This window comes from Phoxinus phoxinus (genome assembly GCF_949152265.1).
Source record: "Phoxinus phoxinus genome assembly, chromosome: 2".
Classification (NCBI taxonomy): Eukaryota; Metazoa; Chordata; class Actinopteri; order Cypriniformes; family Leuciscidae; genus Phoxinus; species Phoxinus phoxinus.
Genome location: NC_136877.1, coordinates 5,982,173 through 6,003,095, shown reverse-complemented (window position 1 = coordinate 6,003,095; position 20,923 = coordinate 5,982,173). Strand labels below are relative to the sequence as shown.

Sequence of the window (20,923 nt, the reverse complement as noted above, 5' to 3'; positions counted from 1 at the left end):
AGCATACTGAACATCAGGAGCATACTGAAGCATACTGAACATCAGGAGCATGCTGAACATCAGGAGCATACTGAAGCATACTGAACATCAGGAGCATGCTGAACATCAGGATCAGGATCATACTGAACATCAGGATCAGGATCATACTGAACGTCATGAGCACAGTGAACATCAGGAGCATACTGACCATTAAGAGCATACTAAATTGAGGACAAAGTATTCATTCCTATTTTTGATTGGTATACATTTTGATCAAAATATGTTTTTCTCTCACATTTTCCTCAATTTGTTTTATTAATTGTATTTACTGTTGGATTTTTATTGAATGGATAGTAGAAACAATAAGGCGATTTAGATTTTAACTCTATTAAAGATTTTTGTAATTGGTCATCAGATTTCAGCTTTGTTTTTGGATTCAACACTTGTCTTATCTCCCTCTGCCCAGGCTGTGGATGTAGTCAGACATCAATGCTTCTAGTGTTATTTACACAGGGGCCTGAGGGGCACAATGCAGTGAGATGCTTTGTGTCAATGCATCTAAGAGCACATCACAAAGGCCAGCCGTCTAGCAGTCAAACCATTGTTGTGAACAAGTCTATTGGTGGCATCAGACTCTCATTTTGGGGGCGGACGTCGGTGTCCTTTAAAAGCGCCGGGATCAGGCTGCTTCTGTTCATGTACAGGGTGAAGGATGAAGATGGACAATCACACTCTCTACACTCTGCTTCTAATAGTGAGTTTTCATGTAATCTCGATCTGGAGTGACGATGAGGAGGTTCTCTCCTGTCCAGAGCACCAGAAGGCCTTTGAGAGCTCCTGCTATGAGTTTGTGGCTCTCCAGCGCAGTTTTCTCAGCGCTCAGGCTTGGTGTGAGCGGGGCGGTGGGCACCTGGCCTTTATCCAGATTGATGAGACCCAACAGTTTCTCCAAAAACACCTGCAGGCGGAGCAGGACTGGTGGATCGGACTCGCACCCGCTTCCACCAACCTCACTCTGGACTCTGCTGCCACTGAAGGTATATTTAGAAAGTTTCCTTGCTATGCTTGTCAAGACATATGTGACCCTGGATCACAAAACCAGTCACAAGTCGCACGGGTATATTTTAGGCAATAGCCATTGTATGGGTCAAAATGATAGATTTTTCTTTTCTGCCAAAAATCATTAGGATATTAGTTAAAGATCATGTTCGATGAAGATATTTTGTAAATTTCCTACCGTAAATATATAAAACATTTATTTTTGTGAGTGAATGCAGCACAATCGCGAACATAAATGCACAACTTTAAAGGAGATTTTCTCAATGTTTTGATTTTTTTGCACCCTCCAGATTTTCAATTGTTGTATCTCGACCAAATATTGTCCTATCCTAACCCACCAACTACATGTCAACTTATTCTAACCCTAACCCTACGAGTCTACTAATGCTCTACTAACACTCTAATGATAGTTAGTAGACATGAAGGGGCAATGTTACTTATAGACAACAGAATGTGTTAAAGGGACCATCCAAATAAGTGAAACCCAAACGATTAATGGAAAACTTATTTAGATGATGTATAAATCTCAATTTAAAAAAATTTACCCATGTGACTGGTTTTGTGGTCCAGGGTCACATGTTGTCTTTTATGACAGCTTTGAAAATATATCTAGGCTGTGGCGATTAAAAAATAAATAAAAATAAATATATGGACTATTAATTAGTAGCTGCACCTTAACTTTTTAACTGTTTTTAAGCATGTAAAAAGCCATTTAAGTAATTTAAATGGCCGTAGTTCATGAATTCTTCCGAATACAGACCTAAGGTTGGTCTCTTTAAAAAGAAGACTTCTTTATTGCAGAAGTGAAAGCAGCTTCACAAAATTAATGTGTATAAAACTTATAGAAGTTTATATTTCGAAAGTGTCCTTACTGTGCTTGTCATGACATGAAAATATATCTAGGCTGTGGTGGTTATGACTATAATCAAAGCCATATGTCTAACCAAGTTGTTTTCCAAATTTTAAGTTCATATTTCCCAAAGCGAGCCCACTAAAAGGGTTTGAACTGAAGTACAATTATGGTAATGCAATGTCCAATTTTAAAACGTTTTTCACAGGATTAATTTTGAGTGTTCAAGCTTTCGAATTGATACTTAATTGATTATATTTGGACCCTACTTGTCAGTGATGCTTTGAATAAACCAAACCAAGGACTGTTAAAATGTCTTATCTCTCCTGTCAGCTGCGTTTCACATACAGATAAAGTATTTTTCAATCATGCACCGTAACATCTCCAGCATTACTGCCAGCTGACTCGGGTTATCTCTACACAGCAGCAGGTTGTTAATGGGTCTGTGGCTTGACACCAAATCTCTGGCTCTGCATAGACAATTTTTTTTATTGCCATGTCTCCTTTTGTGCTAGATTTGTCTCTGTTTCTATGGATGGCTATTGTAGGCATGACGGAAAGGGGAGTACAGCCTTTTGTTGCGCTGGTTATATCCAGCACAGTTAGGTTATATGAATGCTCAGTTATCATCATGATGTAAATATATTTGTACTTAACAGGGTTTCTATCATTTTGCTTTCAAATTTTTTTTATTGTACAATTCAAATTCAAATCAAATACCTCTTAACACATCCTTAACACAGACTTGCTCAAAACAAACTTGGATCATCTTATCTGATTTCTGACACTAAAACAATTGGTCTTTAGCAATAATATGGTTTGTGAGAAGTGTTTGAATTCGGTTCATATAGTGAGGAAGGCAGACCTCAGTCATGTTAGACACCATATTGAATTTAACGTGGATTTGTCCTACAAATGGTCTGGAAAGGCTGTGAGGGAAAGATGTAGGGCTTCACGACATAAGCAAATAATCTCCATTATGATCTAAACCAGATTTTTTTTTTTTTTTTTTTGTTCCCAGGTCCCTTGTCCTGGTTGGATGGCTCGGATGTTAGTTATTCCAACTGGCTCCAGGATCCCTCGCTGAACGCATCCTGTGGCTCCATCAGAAGAAATTCTGGATTTCAGTGGGAGACCACCAGTAACTGCAGCCAGGAGCTCTACTTCATCTGCGAGTTTGGTTGGTCTCTTTTTTATATTAAAATATTTGGTATTTTACACTTTATTTTGCTGGTCCACTTTAAACATAAGTACCTTTGCAACTTTTTTGTCAGATAACTCATTAGTGTTAGTAGACTGTCTGCTTAATATCTGCTAACACTTTATTGTGATGCTCCTCAACAGACATGCTACTGACTACAAGTAACTTTGCGATGTCAACTTATTATACCAACCCGAAACCCCTTACCTAACAGTCTACAGCCTACTTATACTCTAATGAGAGTTATGTAGTCGCAAAGCTACTTATAGTTAGTACAATGTCTAAAGTGGACCATCAAAATATAGTGTAACCAAATATTTCCCTCCTTAACTTTCCTTTTTTATTTGTTTTGCGCCTGAGTTAGCAATCAATCAATGTTTTTTTAGAGTCTGGGCGCTCTTTAGCCTGCGCGGACCACAACGCTACGCTTCAGTGTGGCTCTGGTCAAGTGATAGAGATTGACGACAGCTTCTACGGTAGGAAGACGGTGCATTACTGCAGGTCCAGCCACGCTCCCTCACACGCTCCTCCACAGCAGGACGAGTGCAGCTGGATCGATATAGTAGATACTGTGTCAGGTACATCCACTGCAAGTCTCCCACTATTATACGACACTTTCCATGAATAGGTTACACTTAGGTGTCCCATGAATTCAAACTGTTCGTTACGGCATCCATTAAGATCAACCATTCAATACCCAAACTACACACTTACAGGTGTTATCTGTTAACTGTTATCCCTTCACATATCCATTGATCTTAATGAATTTATTAAGTTTGGTCTTTTTGATGTTTATATTTATTTACTGTTTATTCCTAAAAACCACATATTAAAAATTTAAACTGTATTTACACGTCCCACTATATTTTGCAGACGTGTACTTAAAGTGTACTTACCTAAGAAAGTACTGGTAATATAAGGCAACTTCATGGGTTAAGGTGAGGTTTAGCGGTAATTTAGTATCTAGTTATAACCCAGTTATTACCATTACTATAATGAGTACATGTACATGGGGAACAGGACCGTGAAATAAAGTGCTACCCAAAATTTGGCAATATGTTTGTGAAAATTGCAAACGCCATATAAAAATGGAAATTTCAGCAGCTCACATAATATTTAGTTTGACCTCCCAATGTTTAAAGTCAATAGCAATGTGTTACAAATATCTTGCTAACCATTTTTTACTTTTTTTTAAGAGTTACATACCTTCTTTTTTTTTTTTACCTTACTGATTAATGGAAAATGCCATAAACAATAAAGTACATTTTATGATTTCAGGCTTTTTCACTTAAGATTGATTATATAATTGCAAAAGTGTTTCACGCAACCACTCCCTAATCTATACAGTTTATTATTAATGGGGAACATATGGACTTTGCAAAGCGTTCTTTTTTGTGACTGAAACCATGAAGGGCAATAAAGCGCAAAAAGCTTCTTTATCATTTACAAAAGCACTCGACAACTATCAGATTACATGCTTCTTAGCCTTAAAAAGGCTCGAATTCAATATTTACAGAGGTATTCACACAATGGTTTATTTGTGCATGTACAATGGTGTGTTCAGCAGCATATAGTGATTAATGTTCGAGATTATTTGCACACTGAATGTAAGCGGTTCTGTTTCTTGTCTTCTGTCAAGCGCACTGCCGCGGGCTGCAGCTGTGTCAGGCCGCCGCCGATATATCATCTTTTGGAGAGCCGTGCCCTGCGCTGGGAAGCTACTTATCAGTGGAATATCATTGCAAAGATGGTCAGAACTCTTTTGTCCTACAAACAGTGTAACATGAAATCTCAATATTACAGTTTCCTTACATAAAAAGCATCATATCTGATGTTGATAATATGGTGCATATGTATTACACACTGTGGCCTTTAGACACTTGGTTTATTACCCCAGTACGTGACTGATTGCATGGATTCTGTCATCTTATCTGTTGCATAATCCTCCATTTATTTAGACATGTCGGTCGAAAGAACATTTAAGTTACACAAGCAATACTTAAAGGTACACTATGTAACTTTTTTTTGGTTTTAAAATTAACTACATTTAAGTCAATTCATCATCAATCCTTCTTCCAAAACATGTTTTTGTTTTTCCCTGAATCACTACAGTGAGCCTATTATAAGAGTGTATATCTTAGACAAAGTTGACTCTTTGACGTGTGTCTGGTGTGGGAGTGGCGTAGGTTAGTTGTGGAAAAATGTTGACATGGAGCCGCTAAATCTCCAACCTCCGGGAAATCACCCGTTTTAAACAAACGCCGAACAGAGGAGAGAAAAGAGAACGCAACAGAGCTCGTAATAAAACAAGAATCAACATCAGCTTGGCTTTTTCGGGGGTGTCGAGAACTGAGAGATTTGAAATGTCGAAAAGCGACACGGAGATGATGGTGTTTTTACACTCGACAGGTTAGCCCCTTATATTGGCCACAGCCATTACATATTTAAAACAGTAATATCCTATACTAAACCTAAACTAATCTTGACAAACTATATGTCATTTGAAAGCTTACAATCTCTAGTTTACATATTTGATTGTAACTGATGACTGATTTTCAAAATATATTACAGAGGAGCCGTAATTGATCAATTTGCAACAATAATATTTTCATACTCCTAAGGCGTGTTCAGACCTTTATTTTGAAATAGTGATGAAAGAATGGTAGAAACCTCAATTTGTTTTCATGCCAAGAGTTCAAAAGATAGCATCGATTCAATTCTTTTAGAAAAAAAGGTCTGAAAATGTTTTGAATATAAAGAAAAAAATTATAGATTCACTTCCAATACTTCTTCTGAATAGGATGTCTACTTCATAAATTGTATGAAAATTGTAAAAATAATGGTTCAGATCACTCAAACAACATATGGAAATGGAGGCGCCCTTATATGGGCAGTAATGTCAACTAGTGAAAAAGTGTGGTACTGCGCCCAAACTAAATCTCACTGAAAGCTTATTTTTTGAGATATCAACCTAAAATTTGAAACACAACTTGTTCAGATTTTTGTCTTTGATTTTATTGCATTTTTAGAGTCCACCAGGTTTTGAAAATATATATTTTATATAAAATATGAATAATTACATTTTTAACATTGTACATTTTCATAAACTCAAACTTCTATAACTTTTTTCTCTTTAACTTCCTTAATTTATTTCACTTCTACAAAAATCTGCCAAATGTCTTCTTTAAAACAAGACCAATCTTACATCTATATTCCAAAGCATTCTTGAATTACAACCATCTAAGTTCGCAATGTGCATTTTCATGTCTATTAAAAAAAGGGGGGTGCCGCTTAAGGGATAAGGTATTTTATTGAACAGATAAATTCCCATATGTAGCTCTCAGACAGAGGTCAATGCAAAGCATTATCTATTATGAACGAACGGTCATATTCATCCGCACAGTCACGCAGAGCCGAAGCACAACTACAACAATGTTCTTCTAGAGTTACATAGTTTATTGAACTTTTAAGACAAACAACTGTCCTGAGACTTTTATGAATCAAAAGTTGACCATGTTTAAATAATTCTCAATTTAAAAAATGTCTTAACATCTACTCTAATCTTGAACTTTTTTATGATTTGTTTTTATTTCCAAATTTGAATAATGTTGACAACTTGATATTAAGACATTGCGCTTCTTGTTATCAGCTCTACATCTGCTGATGAGCAAACTGGCTGCTGTCTTTGACAACATTACCATCACAGTGAAGTGGTTGCTGCATCCCTTTCAAGGCAACCTCACGTGCACTTTGAGTGCTGGAGATGGACACATCATTGATGATTACAGTCCAGAGGAGTGAGTGTTGCCCTTCTGCATGACATGATGAACATAAGAGCACTGAGTTATTAAAATAGCATTTCAATATTATGTACATGTTAACCCTTGTGAAAAAGAAATACACTTTAGCATACTTTTAAAAAGATTACTTATTACGGAAATAATATATTTTAAAATAATGTAGACTGAATAAAATTAAAATGTATTATAGTTGAAATTATGCACTACTCTTTCAAAAATGAAGGTTCCAAAATGGTGTTTTGCCAGAAATTCCATAAAAGAACAGTTTTTGTCTCTCCAAAAAAGGAAAGTTCTCTTTGTCTCTTCAGTGAAAAGTTCTTAATAGAACCATTTTCGAACCCAACCCAGAACCCTTTGTGGAACAGAAAAGTTCCATGGATTCTAAAGGTCCTTAACCATCAATGCCGATAAACAACCTTTATTTTTAAGTGCTTTTTGGACCCATTTATGTAGGACATATTTATATATAATTATATCTATTGTCTTCAGAATATGGTCATAGAGTATTACTAACAAGCATTTATGGTAAACTCAAATAGACTTTTAATGCCATTTCTGTTGAAACATGCATGTCATGTTTGTAATTAAACATTTGTAATGATGATGTTGTAATTAAGCACAATTGAAAACATGTAACTTATCAAATAACACTTCAGTTAAAATTATAATCATGTACGTTACATGTGCTTTAGTATGTTCAACACATCAGAATAAGTACTTCACTAAAGCATGGCAAAAGATTATTCAAATATAATGAAAAAAGTGTAAAAAAGTGTATTTAAGTGTGTTACGAAACATGAAAATGTACTTTCTTTAAGTGCACTTAAGAGGTCTTTTATTTCATTAATATTATATTGTCTAGTATAGCATAGTTTTTTATTCTTTCAAGTAGGGCTATTAAACGATTAATCGCGATTAATCGCATCCAAAATAAAAGTTTGTGTTTACATAATAAATGTGTGTGTACTGTGTATAATTATTTTATATAGTTAAATACACACACATGCTTTTATATTATATTCCATGTATATATTGTATATAGAAATATATAATTTATATTACATATAAATTATAAATATTTTATATATAAATAACAAATTTTTCTTAAATATATACATGAACGTGTGTGTATTTATATATACAAAATATATACAAAATACTTCACAGTACACACACATTTATTATGTAAACACAAACTTTTATTTTGGATGCGATTATTCGCGATTAATCGTTTAACACCCCTACTTTCAAGTATAAAATATGCCTTTAAGATTTGAAGTATACAATTAAGCACACATCTTTTTCACACGAGAACTTTGACTGACTAATGCTCGACTGTGAGAACTCTTTAGGATGGAGAATGTGGTGCATAAGTACAGTCGCGCTGGAGTATTCACTGTCGGAGTGGAGTGCAGCACCAGTGAATGGCATGTGATGGCCCACAAAATCATCACTATCCAGGAACCACTTGGAGAGTTTGGGACTATAAAGTGCCACAGCATGAATCAATCCACAGACTATACGAACTGCAAAGCACTTTATAATAACCCTCTGAAAATCCAAGTGGAGTTAGACGCAGGTAAAAAATAAATGTGTTATTGTTATTATTGTTTAATTACTTTCCGATGAAAAACTTGTTTTAAAAATAAAGAGCAAAAAAACAAAATAAAAAGTTAATTGCGACTTTTTATTTCACATTTCTGACTTTTTTTCTTGCAATTGCTAGTTTAAATCTCACAATTCGGACTTTATTTTTGTAAGTTTATATCTCGCAATTCTGACTTTATTTTTGTAAGTTTATATCTCGCAATTCTGACTTTATTTTTGTAAGTTTATATCTTGCAATTCTGACTTTATTTGTATACATTTATATCTTGCAATTCTGACTTAATTTTTTTCACGTTAATATCTTGCATTTCTGACTTTATAAAAAGTCAGAATTGTGAATTGTGCAATTCTTACATTATTTCTTGCAATTGTTGCAATATTTTTAAGTCTTATTATCCATTTACTTACAATCATTTTCAACCACCAGATGAAAAAAACATGTATAGTGATTCAAAGGACATTAAGGGCTCTATCTTGCACCCAGCGCAATTGACTTTGTACATCGACGCATGTATCATTCCTATTTTGCACCCGACACACAGCAGACTTTTTCCGATAAATTAGGTAATGAACTTGCGCTCGCGGGGTGGTTCAGCAAAAAGAGGAAGTGTGTTCCGGCACAAACGTTCCCTGCTGCTATTTTGCAGTTTTAGAAAACAATTGCCACTGACCAGGAAAATCCTAGTCTAAAGTCAGTGGTGTGTTATTCAGATGCTATTTTAAGGGCGCATGCTTGGCCATAATGTAGCGTGTGCACAACACACATACACTTTGCTTCTCTCATCTACACAGACACAGCAGTTCATATTTTTGCAAAACATACATAATTACAAGGAAAAATATTACCACACAGGGGAAATCATTGAGGTGTCCATGAAGATGTGAAAAAATAGGCATAAATCTAGCTTACACATTTACCCAAATTATTCAGGCTAATTGTAGTAATGATGGATCAAACCTGTTTGTTCAATAGTGGCAAGACACATCGGTATATAAGGACATCTGACAAAGTGGGTTGTCCGTCAAGAACCAGGAAACTAAACTCTGAAGACTGCGAAATCCCCTTTACCATCATGTAAGTTGCGTGCGCTGGCAAATCCGCCGTTATAATAGCAATCCGCCATGGAACAAGCGCGTCTGCTCTTAAAGGGAATGTGAGAGGACGCTCTGATTGGTTTATTGCACGTTACGCCCAAACCACACCTATGAGTAATGAGGCTACTTCAGACCAACCCATTTTAGATTTGTGTCGGGCGCAAGAGTCATTTATCCCGCCGGTATAATAGCAACAGCACCCAGGATCCGCCCACAAAATTACTTGCGTTTCGCGTTTGATACTTGTGTTTCAGATCGTTCAAATAGGGCCCTATATACGTAAGTGTTAAAAACTGAGAAAATCTAAATTAATGTTTACCTCCGCCAGGAACAAATGTGACCTACAAAATTCAGCATGGAGATACAGAGCTGGTCTCCACATCTGCTATCAGAGGGATCGTTCCCCATGACATCCCTGTATCTCCAGAGGTCCAGCAGCAGCTCGGGCCAGGCTGCCACCAGCTTACGGTTGTGGCGCTCAACGGGGTGACGCCGAAAGATGTCTCCACCGTCCTGGATCTGTGCTTGCTGGAGCCAGTGGAAGGCCTCATAGCAGACGTGGAGCGTGAGCACGAGCAGTGTCCGGTGCGTGTCCTCCATGTCAACGTGACTCTGGCTCGGGGAGCTCCGGTGCAACTGCATTTCATGCTGTCTGGAGCCAATCACACCTTCTCTGAGATGCATGAGATGCTGCATGGAGGTCCACAGCTTTTCCAAGTCTCGCACACAATACAAGGTGCTGCCTTTTGATTGACACTTACTTTGCATGGCCAAAAGTGAATGTTTCACTCTAAAAAATCCTGGGCTGTTTTAACCCAATTTTGGGTCAAATATGGACAAACCCAAACGTTGGGTTAAAAATGTAATTAAAAAATGTAACCCAACGGCTGGGTTTGTCCATATTTGACCCAAAATTGGATTGAAACAACCCAGCATTTTTTAGAGTGTTCATTTCAAAACATTTATAGTTTTCACGTGACGTCACGTGCCCACCTGAAGGACAAAACAAGGCTTTCCTCTGCTAACCCACACGTTACTTTTTCCAGGTTTATCCTAACGTACTAAGATATTGTTATTAAAATACCAAAATCAGTATCTTATTGATGACACATGCAGGTAAGCAGATGTGCACAGAATATGAATGTGACACATTAAGCTTAGTTGCCCTCCATATCTTCGCGCCACTGAAAATATGAAAATGGATTTAGACTGACTCTAAAAAAAGCTGGATTGTTTTAAACCCAATTTTGGGTCAAATATTGACAAACCCAAAAGTTGGATTAACAGTGTAATTTAAAAATTTAACCCAACGACTGGGTTAGTCCATATTTGACCCAAAAATGGTTTGACTTTGAAACAACCCAGCATTTTTTAGAGTGTTTTTATATTACACTTTTGGTCATGTGGTGTGTATTTTGATCACATAGCTTGCAGCTTCTACAGTCTGATTGTTTCTCTGTCCTATCATTTAGGCGAATTTAATGTTGTGGTCAGAGCAGATAATTCCTTCTCAAGCATGGAAACGGACGGTGGAAACACAACAGTTTATTGTCACAATGAAACAGTGAACCAACAGGATGGAGACACAGTATGTGATCTAGAGTCAAACACATATGGTTCAATACTTAAGCTCAAAATCCAAGAGCTCTGTGTGAGATGCTGTTAATCACCACAGAAGATCATTTCAACATCATTAGTTTGTAAAAACAAATCGTGTTTACTATAATGTAATGTATAGAAAATACATGTAAATCTGTGTTTATTTTGGTTAGACCTTGTATTTTAAATCATTTGTCTGTATTTTGAAATAATGTGTAATTTAGCATTATTCCACACTGTAAAAAAAATGTTGGTTTAACTTAAAAAAGCAAGTTACCTTGTTGCCTTAACATTTGGAGTTAGTTGTAATTAAAAAAAAATTGTTAATACAATGAGGAATGGTTAAATAAACATAAACTCAAAATAGTATGTTATCTTAACACATTAGTTATCGAAGTTGATTTGACAAAAGATAAAAAGTTGTGATAACAAATCATGAAAATATTTTTTTACAGCGCAGTGCAACGACTTTAGAGTTCCTCTGTAAATGCATTATTTACATACATTGTTGTGTCACACTTTAGTTCAGGGTCCAATTCTCACTATTAACTACGACTTTTGCCTCAATAAACTCCTAATTACGGCGTATTAATAGTTAGTAAGGTTGGGATTATGGATGTAGAACAAGGTCATGCAGAATAAGGCATTAATATGTGCTTTATAAGGACTAATAAACAGCCAATATCCTTGGTATATGCATGCTAACTAGCAACTTTTAATAGTGAGAATTGGACCCGAAACTAAATTTTTACCCATTTTTGTTTGTTTTTACAAACTGATGGTATTCAAATTATTCCTGGATGCATATATGTTGTCAATACTTTTACTTTTAACCCAGAACATTCCTGTAAAAAAAGGCAGCACATCCATTACACTTCTGTAATTTCAACAGATCGGTGAGCATGTGAGAATTCCCAGAACCTTCCCAGAACTTTCCATTGCAGATTTCAAGAATCTGCATATCACTGTAGATCCAGAGATCCCGCTCATCGGCACTACCAGCGTCAAACTATATGTTGATAAACTTGAAGATGACGACGCTGTCTGGAAATGCAGTAAGTACCACTTTAACTCAATCCCAAATATTGTGTTTTGATCCAAGGAGGTCTACAATAACTGAAGAAATCTCAATAGCAGTTACTTCTAAAGAAACTGGCCAATGATGAAACATGGACTATATTATTGTGAAATACTAGCAATTGCTTGCAATCAGTTTAGTCTGAATACATGGATACTTTTGAATAGCCAGAAATATGCTTTTTGTCACGTCTGTTGTTAGGACAACCAGGATCAACATGTTTTATTGATCCTGACCTGGAACAACATTCCTGTCCAAAAATGTAGTCCTATCCCTAATAACCCTGCTCATAAGTTATCCCTAAACTCAGAGGGAAACAATGGTGAATTAACACAGATGTAGAAGCACCTAACCCTGGTTTTAAGCCTAAACTTGACAAACTGTAAACTTGTCCCTCAAATCTGATTGGTTGATTGGAATGATGTTCCAGGATCAACAAAGTTGGACTTGGTGAAAACACGTTCACGCTTTCTTTCCCTTGTCTATGCACAGCAGGTGTTTGCCCCTGTCGGGTTGATGTGAAAACTAGAGATTATAAGATATCCGAAGTTTGTCTTCCACCAGTATACAGTTTCTCAGTGTATACTGTAACTTCCAAGTCAAAGGGTTTCGAAAAAAGTGGAACCAGATGCATCACTGTGATTCCTAGTGAAACTATGAAGCTCACTCTTACGTAAGAAGAATGTAACCAATTGGATTATTTTGATCAAAATGTATTTGTTGTCATTGTGCTACTTTGAAACCGGTCTATACTTGACCTCCTGTCTCTTTAGCTGTACCAACTGCGCTCCAGTGAACGTTGCCGACAGTGTGACGTTACAGGTGCAGTGTGAAGGATGTGAGAAAATAGTTTGGTTCTTCGAGAGCAATGAGGATTTTACTGTAAGTGTTTATATTGTAACGTGTTCAAAATGCTGTTCTGTTAGAAATAAGGATGCATGTAATGTTAGTGTTTTACTTTATTCATGTTATGTGAGTAAATGTAATTTGTTGCTCAAGTTCAATAGGGAACAAGGCTCCGCCCCTTGGGGGAAGTCAGGGGAAAACTGGGAAGTTAGAGAGGAGAAGAGTGCCTCGCTGGTTCAAGTGCGGTTCTCTGTTAAGTCGGGTGTGTACGGCGTGGGCTGTGGCCGACAACAGCCTTTAATAAACACCCTGGGTTATGTAAAACTGTCTCGTCCTTGCCTGAAACGCTACAATATTTTGTGTTATGACATGACAGTTATTAAACCTGTAGCTTTAGAGTGATCTTTCAGTGTGCTTTACGAAAATAAATACAGTTTTGCATGTAATCCCTTCTGAAAATTAGTTACACTTTAAAATAAGTTAAAGGGCACTTAAAGGGTTAAAATTAAAGGGTAATAATTTTAACACTACAGTTAAAATTATAATCAAGTACTTAACATGTACTTTAGCATGTTAGCCAACACATTAAAACAAGTGTACTTCACTAAAGCATGGCAAAAGATGGAAAAAATAATAATATTTTGTACATTATTACAAAGTGTACTTAAGTGTTGAGAAACATAGTCATGAAAGCATACTCTATTTAAATGGCCTTTATTTAATTAATATTATAATTATAATATAGGCTACCATTAATTTTATCTGCATGTATTTTTGTTTTAAATATCTAACTAAAAGTGCACATTCAGTACAATAAATTTCACTTCTCTTTCACAAGTGACCCACATCAGTCTTTTTAAACATGACACAATGTGCTTGGATGGTGTATTCAAATACAAATGACTTTCTTGCAGGGTTTACTACGCCGCTGTGACTCAGCGATTGTGAAAAAGCCATTGGTAAAGCAGGCAGAGGGCAGAAGCTCCTCTTATACCATAGAGAGTGATGTACTTCGAAAGGAAAAGAAGGATATCACAGTGGTGGTTTATGGTAAGAGTTGCTTTACTTGTAAATTGTACCCATTCTTCTGAGGAGTAAAGGCCAAAATGACTGAAGGCACACTTAAAAAATATGAATTTTAATGCACAGATAACTACATATCAAAACCAGCAGCACCTGCACATGCCATTTTTGGTTACTTCTACATCTAAATGCTGTTATAGTGATTTTAGTGGATGTTTAAAGTCAGTTCTCCCCAAGTTCACACAGTTTTACTTCATCACAGTATCTATACACATGTTTCATGTTTTTCAATTAGAAAGTGTTAATTTTATCTGTGTTCACTTTATTTTTGTAAGTAATTTTACCATTTGGAGCTCATCTTTTTTTTTTTTTTGCTTGAAAAGAGTATTTGTGCTTTAAATATAAATAAATGCCACTTGGTTTGATATTATTATCTAATGTAGTGACATTCACACATCTAACTGTGGCTTAAGTGCTCAAATACTTTTTGGGACCACCAAATTAGGTCACACTTTATTTTACAGTGTCCTTGTTATGCGTTACATGTAAATATATTAAAAAAGGTAAGACTTTATTTGACAGTCCTGTTCCCCATGTGCAAACTATGTACGTATTGTAGTAATTGCAATAACTGGGTAATAACTTGGCACTAACCCTGAACCTACCCCTAAACTTAACCTTAACCCATGTAGTTACCCAGTACTTTCTTAGGTAAGAAAACATACACGCAAATGCACATACAGTAAAATAAAGTGCAACCCTAAAAACAGTAAATTATGCATAATTACATGCAACTAAACCAAAACCCTAACCCTAAAATGTCAATTCTGTTAATTAACCACTCAGTACAAATTTGTGTAATTACACTGTAACAATGACACCTTAAAATAAAGTTTAACTCCAAATTATTTGTGTGATTACTACTTACTATATGGTTATAGGATTAGGGATTGATATGGTGTCCGTTGCATGTAATTATGCATAATTTACTGTCATTACTATAGTAAGTATGTAATATTTGTAACAAGGACACTGTAAAATAAAGTGTTACCAAATAAAGTTTAACTCCAAATTATTTGTGTGACTAATATTAATGAAATTTGAGACCCCGATTTGTGTTTTCTCTTAGCTATCAAGGACAGCTTATCTGGATCTGCTAGATACACTGTTCCCATTGATGGTGTTTCTGAGTCCTCATCAGAAGACCTTTCGCCGACTACAGAGTCTGAATCTTCTCACCCTGCCGACAAACCCCTCGAGCCTGAAACGCCCCCCAACAAACCCCTCGAGCCTGAAACGCCCCCCAACAAACCCCTCGAGCCTGAAACGCCCCCCAACAAACCCCTCGAGCCTGAAACGCCCCCCAACAAACCCCTCGAGCCTGAAACGCCCCCCAACAAACCCCTCGAGCCTGAAACGCCCCCCAACAAACCCCTCGAGCCTGAAACGCCCCCCAACAAACCCCTCGAGCCTGAAACGCCCCCCAACAAACCCCTCGAGCCTGAATCGCCCCCCGTCGTCTTGCGTCCTCCCTCCTGCATCATCAGTCCTATCGTGGGGGACGTGCTCTCTCCCTTTAAGATCAGCTGCTCTGTGGATCCATCTTTCTGCAAAGCCAGGCTCTGTGTGTTCTGCTTCAAAACTGCCGGTGGTGAGAAGTGTGATTTTTATTCGAAATTTTGTTCTTCCTGACAAAAAGTAGAAATCAGCCTATGCATATACAGGTGAAACTCGAAAAATTTGAATATGGAGCAAAAGTTCATTTATTTCAGTAATTCAACTTAAAAGGTGAAACTATAGACTCATTACATGCAAAGTGAGATATTTCAAGCCTTTATTTGTTATTATTTTGATGATTATGGCTTACAGCTTATGAAAACCTTTTCACACTATTCTCATTTTGCATTTGGAGGTTTCATAAGCTGTAAGCCATAATCATCAAAATTATAACAAATAAAGGCTTGAAATATCTCACTTTGCATGTAATGAGTCTATATAATATATTAGTTTCACCTTTTAAGATGAATTACTGAAAAAAATTTTTTTGCATAATATTCAAATTTTTCCAGTTTCACCTGTAGAAGTTACACTCCTTGTACTTTGACCTATTTTGCAGGTAATTATTTTTACTGTGGCGCCGAGCACACGGTGGAGTCGCTTTACCTCCCTCTAGGGAATGCACATAACAACTACAGTCTGGAAGTGGACATCACTGTTAGGAACGCAGCGGGTGTTACTGCGGACACTGCTGTCACCACTCGGGTTTGTAGTTGAGCTTATTTGTTTATGAGCATCTTTTCAAAAGAAAGTAAAAAAAATCACTTACAATTCAGCTAAATTAATTAAACAGATGGCTCATTCTCATATAACTCTGCCAGTAGTCCCTCAAACATGTAACAAATCACTGCCAAATTTCAAGAAATTATATTTTTTTCCGCTTAAGGCCCAAAAATACCAGATCTAACGACTACTGAAGGACCAGCACAGAAAGACGAATATTACAGATAATATAACAAATGACCAAACCTACATGTATGGCTTGTTTTAGTTTTTTTTTTAAATCATTACTAATCTTGACCCCAATTCAGCCCTGTCACACACAGTAAGTTTGGAATCTATATGCGTATTTATGCTTGATAATATGATTATATATCTAAGTAAATTCTAGTAGTTAGGTTATTCAGTTTTGTCTTGTATTAAATCAAACATTACAAATGAAAAACTAACTGAATTCAATATTTTGTACATTTAGTATATGCCTTGGCCTATTTTGTCTCAAAAAAAAAAATCAGTAATGAACAATAATCATTGATCATAAAAAAAAACGATATAGAAAGTAAACGATGAGATTGTAAACCAATAAATTCAATTAATGCAATATTTAGGTCAACCAATTCTTTTTTAAAAACAAAATCTTTTATTTATTTATTAATATGTAATAGTGATGAATGGGAACATGCAAATTTGCACAAAATTAAATAAAATGAATGTTTATATTTTATTTTGCATTGCATATTAATGTCATGGTTTTGTCTTGTCTTATTTTTCATTGTGTTCAGTTGCTATTTTCCTCCGACACACTTTTCCCGTTTGTCTCATTGGTTCAATTTATTCCCCTGTCCCGCATTAATAAGCTTGTTAGTTCCTTTGTTTGCCTTATGTATTTAGGCTCTCAGTTTCAGTCTGTCCCTTGTCCTGTATTGTTTATGTACTGAGGTTGTGTTTCTCCATGTTATTCTCCTGTTTCTTGTGTTGGAAGTTATAATTAATAACGAGTATTTAGTTCATTCCTTCATCATGTTCATACACATACTGTGACAAGAAAAGAGTGTAATCTATCAATGGATGTAGTATAAAGCCTATATAATGATTTATCGTGTTAATCAAATGTCAGTACTAGGTTATGGGAACCATGTGACCATTTCGTGAGAATTAGTCAGACAGATAAAATGAAAAGAGTGATATATATACAAAAAGAAGGACATCCAAGACAGACAGAACGACAGAATTGTGGAAATGAAATTGTTGTGCATGATATTCCAGGTAACGGACACCAGTACTAAGCACACAGTTGAAGATCTTCAGGCACTGGTTTCCAATCAGGTGTCTCAGCTGCAGCAACAGGGTCGACTCACTGGGCCAGCGCTGGCGCAGATGTTCCAGTCCGTGTCCGACAGACTGAATGATGCATTACTCGACGAACAGCATGACAGTCTCAAAAAAGAGGTATAGTCTATAGGGAATATGCACATTCAGTTATGTTTTGTTTTTATATTCCCACCCATCTACCTTTAATTATTACATTGTTTAAATGAATACATTTTTAGCTGTGATTTTGTATATGTACATTTCTGAAATACATAACTTAAAGGTGGGGTATGTGATTCTCTTTTTTGTCCATTTTTTTCAAAATCACTTGAAATCCTATTCCTAACCCACTGAGTTAGAAGCTCTGAAATGAAAATTAAGCAATTTAATAATCTGCGGAACGGGCAGGACTCGAAAAACTCAAGCCAATCATTTCCAAGACCACCTAGAATCATTGGACAGTAAGTTCGTCAATCAAACGGTCGTACCATCCCCCCTCCCCCCATCCCCCTCGCGCGCGTGACCCCGTCGTGCGCATACTCAAAGTTTGTGACCCAGGCCTCATCCACACTACTGCGTTTTAGTTTAGAAACGGATAATTAAAACAAATACGATCTCCGTCCACACCAGCGTTTTAGCTGCGTATTAGATTTGATCTCCGTCCACATTAAAACGACTGAAAACGTGGATCACGTGACCATTCACCAACACTGGTAGCATTGTAAAATGCAGAATTTACTTGCACAACAGCTGCTAACAAAGACATCAAAGTCAGTAACGCTTGTAATTCGTTATCCATGTTGCAGTCACTAACGTTACGTAGTCCAGGCCGTCCTGGGGACGGGTCATGTGATGGGTGGCTGACGAATCAGGGAGGGATACGGCATGACTGATGAAACCCAATCATAGAGCCGAGCGTGAGCCTCTGCTTCATCGTTTCTAAAGTCCTCCCTTTTGACCGTCTTCACTAAAACGCCCTCCGGAGATTCAAAACGCAAAACGGGGTCGGCTGCGTTTCTAAACTTCTCCGTTGTAGGTCTTCGTTTTTTGTAGTTGTAGTCTGGACGGGAGGTGCAAACGTAGCAAAAGGTCTCCGTTTCTAAACGAAAACGCAGTAGTGTGGATGGGGCCCTAGTCACAGTAAGTGCAAGTCGCCCCGGTTCAGTAGTTGCGCATCTGAGTTTTCACTCGTGCATGATTGCGCGTCCATGTTCTTCGAATGGGTGGAGTCAGGGCCAGCGTTGGAGGAAAGAAGGTAGGACCATTTGAGTTGTGTATTTTCAAAATTTGCCGGCCGTTTTGCAAATCCCATACCCTACCTTTAAGCATTAACCTACGATAACAGATCACTCTAAATTGTAATGTGGACTCATGCATTCTCTGTAAAGCTGCTTTGAAATGATGTGTATTGTGAAAGGCACTATACAAATAAATGTGAATTGAATTGAATGTGTTGTAATTCTGAATAACCAAATACAGTATGTCTCTTCTGATTAAAGCTGAGACAAGAGATGTTGCTGAGTTTGAGTGTTGCCACAAGCTCCATCCCCCCAAAGAATCCAGCAGAGGTGCAGATGAGTGCTAATGTGGTTGCCGGCCTTACCACACAAGGTCATGAACTGACAGGCACAGCGCAGGTACTTTGAAACAGTCGGGATGAATTTAGATGGTAGTAATACCTTAGTGGTAATACACCTCTTTCCTAACTTATCCATATTGGCTACAGTTACAGGCAAGTTCTCTGCTGACTAACCTCAGTAAGTCCCTGGTCTCTTTGACGCTTTCTGGTGAGGAGTCCTCTGAACATATACTGCAAGCATCCACACCAATAATTGACGCTGTTAGTAACATCCTCAAAGTTTCCTCCAATACTTCTGAACAGGTACTTCACAACACCCGAGCCCTGATTCACGTGCTGATACAAAACCATCATTCTTGACACTGTTTTCATTCCCCTCTGTTACAGAGGGAGATCTCCAGTCATTTACTAAACACTGTGGACAATGTTCAGAGTGCCTTGTTGGCTGGGAAAAAGGTTAACCAGCAGCCCACCATACTGAGCACTTCAGTTTTTGGTTTATATGTCAACAGGTAAGAGAATAATGCAAATAAATTGTACAAATGTTAATTTTATGGGGTCTTTACACTGCAGCCTAGCCTCGTTGACACCAGACCCTTCTCAGTTGTAACTGAGAGTGGGTCTGGGGAAGGTTCATTCACAGCCAATTTCCAAAGAACGGACGTCACTCAAATGCCTCTGGGCGTAATTGGATATAGGCCATAAAACCAATCAGGGTGATCGTCATCGTGTTAGCCCGCCTCGACGTTTGTGATTGGTGTCTCGATTTAGAAAATTTGGAAATGGGCTTGAATGGGCTCTTAGCCAGACGGACTTGCAGAGCAAATCTCAAATTTGCCGGAAGTTCGTCTGGGTTTTCCCAGGCTAATTGCAGCCTAAACCATAAGACAAATCATTCTGCTGTGATCTTTCAGAATATCACCAGATGGTCTTCAGAAACAGCCCTTTAACATTCAGAAGAACAGCTCTGCCAGTTTTATGCTCCCATCTCTGGGCTCTGATGTTCTGTCTGCAGATGAACCAGTAGATGTACGGGTGAGTTGTGTGAATTTATTCATTTTGCAGATGCTTTTATACAGTGTGATTATAGAAATGTGATTCATCCTAAGAAGGCAATAACAAAAGAGTCAACATAAGCAGTTCAGTGCTCAATGAAAATATTTGTTTTCGTTTTTTAGCTGTTTATTTAATATTAAAAGGAATTTGGCTGGCCGGGTAGGGTTGTGAAGATCATTCCACTAGTAAGAAACAGGGAAAGTGATTTTGTGCTTTTCTGTGATGGCCACTCAATCACGACCTCAGGCTGCTGGAGGGGATGTAAATTTGTAAGAGGGAGTAGAGGAAAAAAGGATGCCCCCTAGCCCATGATTGTTCTGTATGTAGGCATCAATCTCTTGAATCAGTAGCCAGTGAAGAGAGATTAAGAGATGTTTAATGTGGGCTGTCTTGGGCTCATTAAAGTTCTGTAGCATTTGTAGAGGTTTGATTATACATGTTAGACATCCTGCCAGAAGAGCATTATAATAGTCTAGTCTAGAAGTTGCAAGGGCTGGATGAAGAGTTGTGCTGCATGCTAAGTTAGGAAGGACCTGATACTCCTAATGTTGTGCAGTGCAAA

At 37.3% G+C, this 20,923-nt stretch overlaps 1 protein-coding gene across 1 annotated transcript in view; it reads left to right on the top strand.

Annotated features, from left to right (window-relative positions):
• Positions 1 to 697: 697 nt before the first annotated feature.
• The window catches only part of pkd1l2a (polycystic kidney disease 1 like 2a), a gene marked incomplete at its 5' end in the record, with an annotated part of 33,215 nt that continues 12,989 nt past the window's right edge, over positions 698 to 20,923 (top strand). Inside the window, 20 exons of the mRNA XM_079605009.1 lie at positions 698 to 1,016; positions 2,910 to 3,068; positions 3,476 to 3,667; positions 4,729 to 4,839; positions 6,739 to 6,886; positions 8,242 to 8,468; positions 9,921 to 10,328; positions 11,065 to 11,180; positions 12,084 to 12,246; positions 12,834 to 12,942; positions 13,043 to 13,151; positions 13,269 to 13,433; positions 14,030 to 14,165; positions 15,268 to 15,789; positions 16,255 to 16,400; positions 17,682 to 17,864; positions 19,226 to 19,363; positions 19,453 to 19,608; positions 19,693 to 19,817; positions 20,220 to 20,340. Coding sequence (XP_079461135.1) covers positions 698 to 1,016; positions 2,910 to 3,068; positions 3,476 to 3,667; positions 4,729 to 4,839; positions 6,739 to 6,886; positions 8,242 to 8,468; positions 9,921 to 10,328; positions 11,065 to 11,180; positions 12,084 to 12,246; positions 12,834 to 12,942; positions 13,043 to 13,151; positions 13,269 to 13,433; positions 14,030 to 14,165; positions 15,268 to 15,789; positions 16,255 to 16,400; positions 17,682 to 17,864; positions 19,226 to 19,363; positions 19,453 to 19,608; positions 19,693 to 19,817; positions 20,220 to 20,340 — 3,753 coding nt within the window. The remainder of the gene's footprint in view (positions 1,017 to 2,909; positions 3,069 to 3,475; positions 3,668 to 4,728; positions 4,840 to 6,738; positions 6,887 to 8,241; positions 8,469 to 9,920; positions 10,329 to 11,064; positions 11,181 to 12,083; positions 12,247 to 12,833; positions 12,943 to 13,042; positions 13,152 to 13,268; positions 13,434 to 14,029; positions 14,166 to 15,267; positions 15,790 to 16,254; positions 16,401 to 17,681; positions 17,865 to 19,225; positions 19,364 to 19,452; positions 19,609 to 19,692; positions 19,818 to 20,219; positions 20,341 to 20,923) is intronic.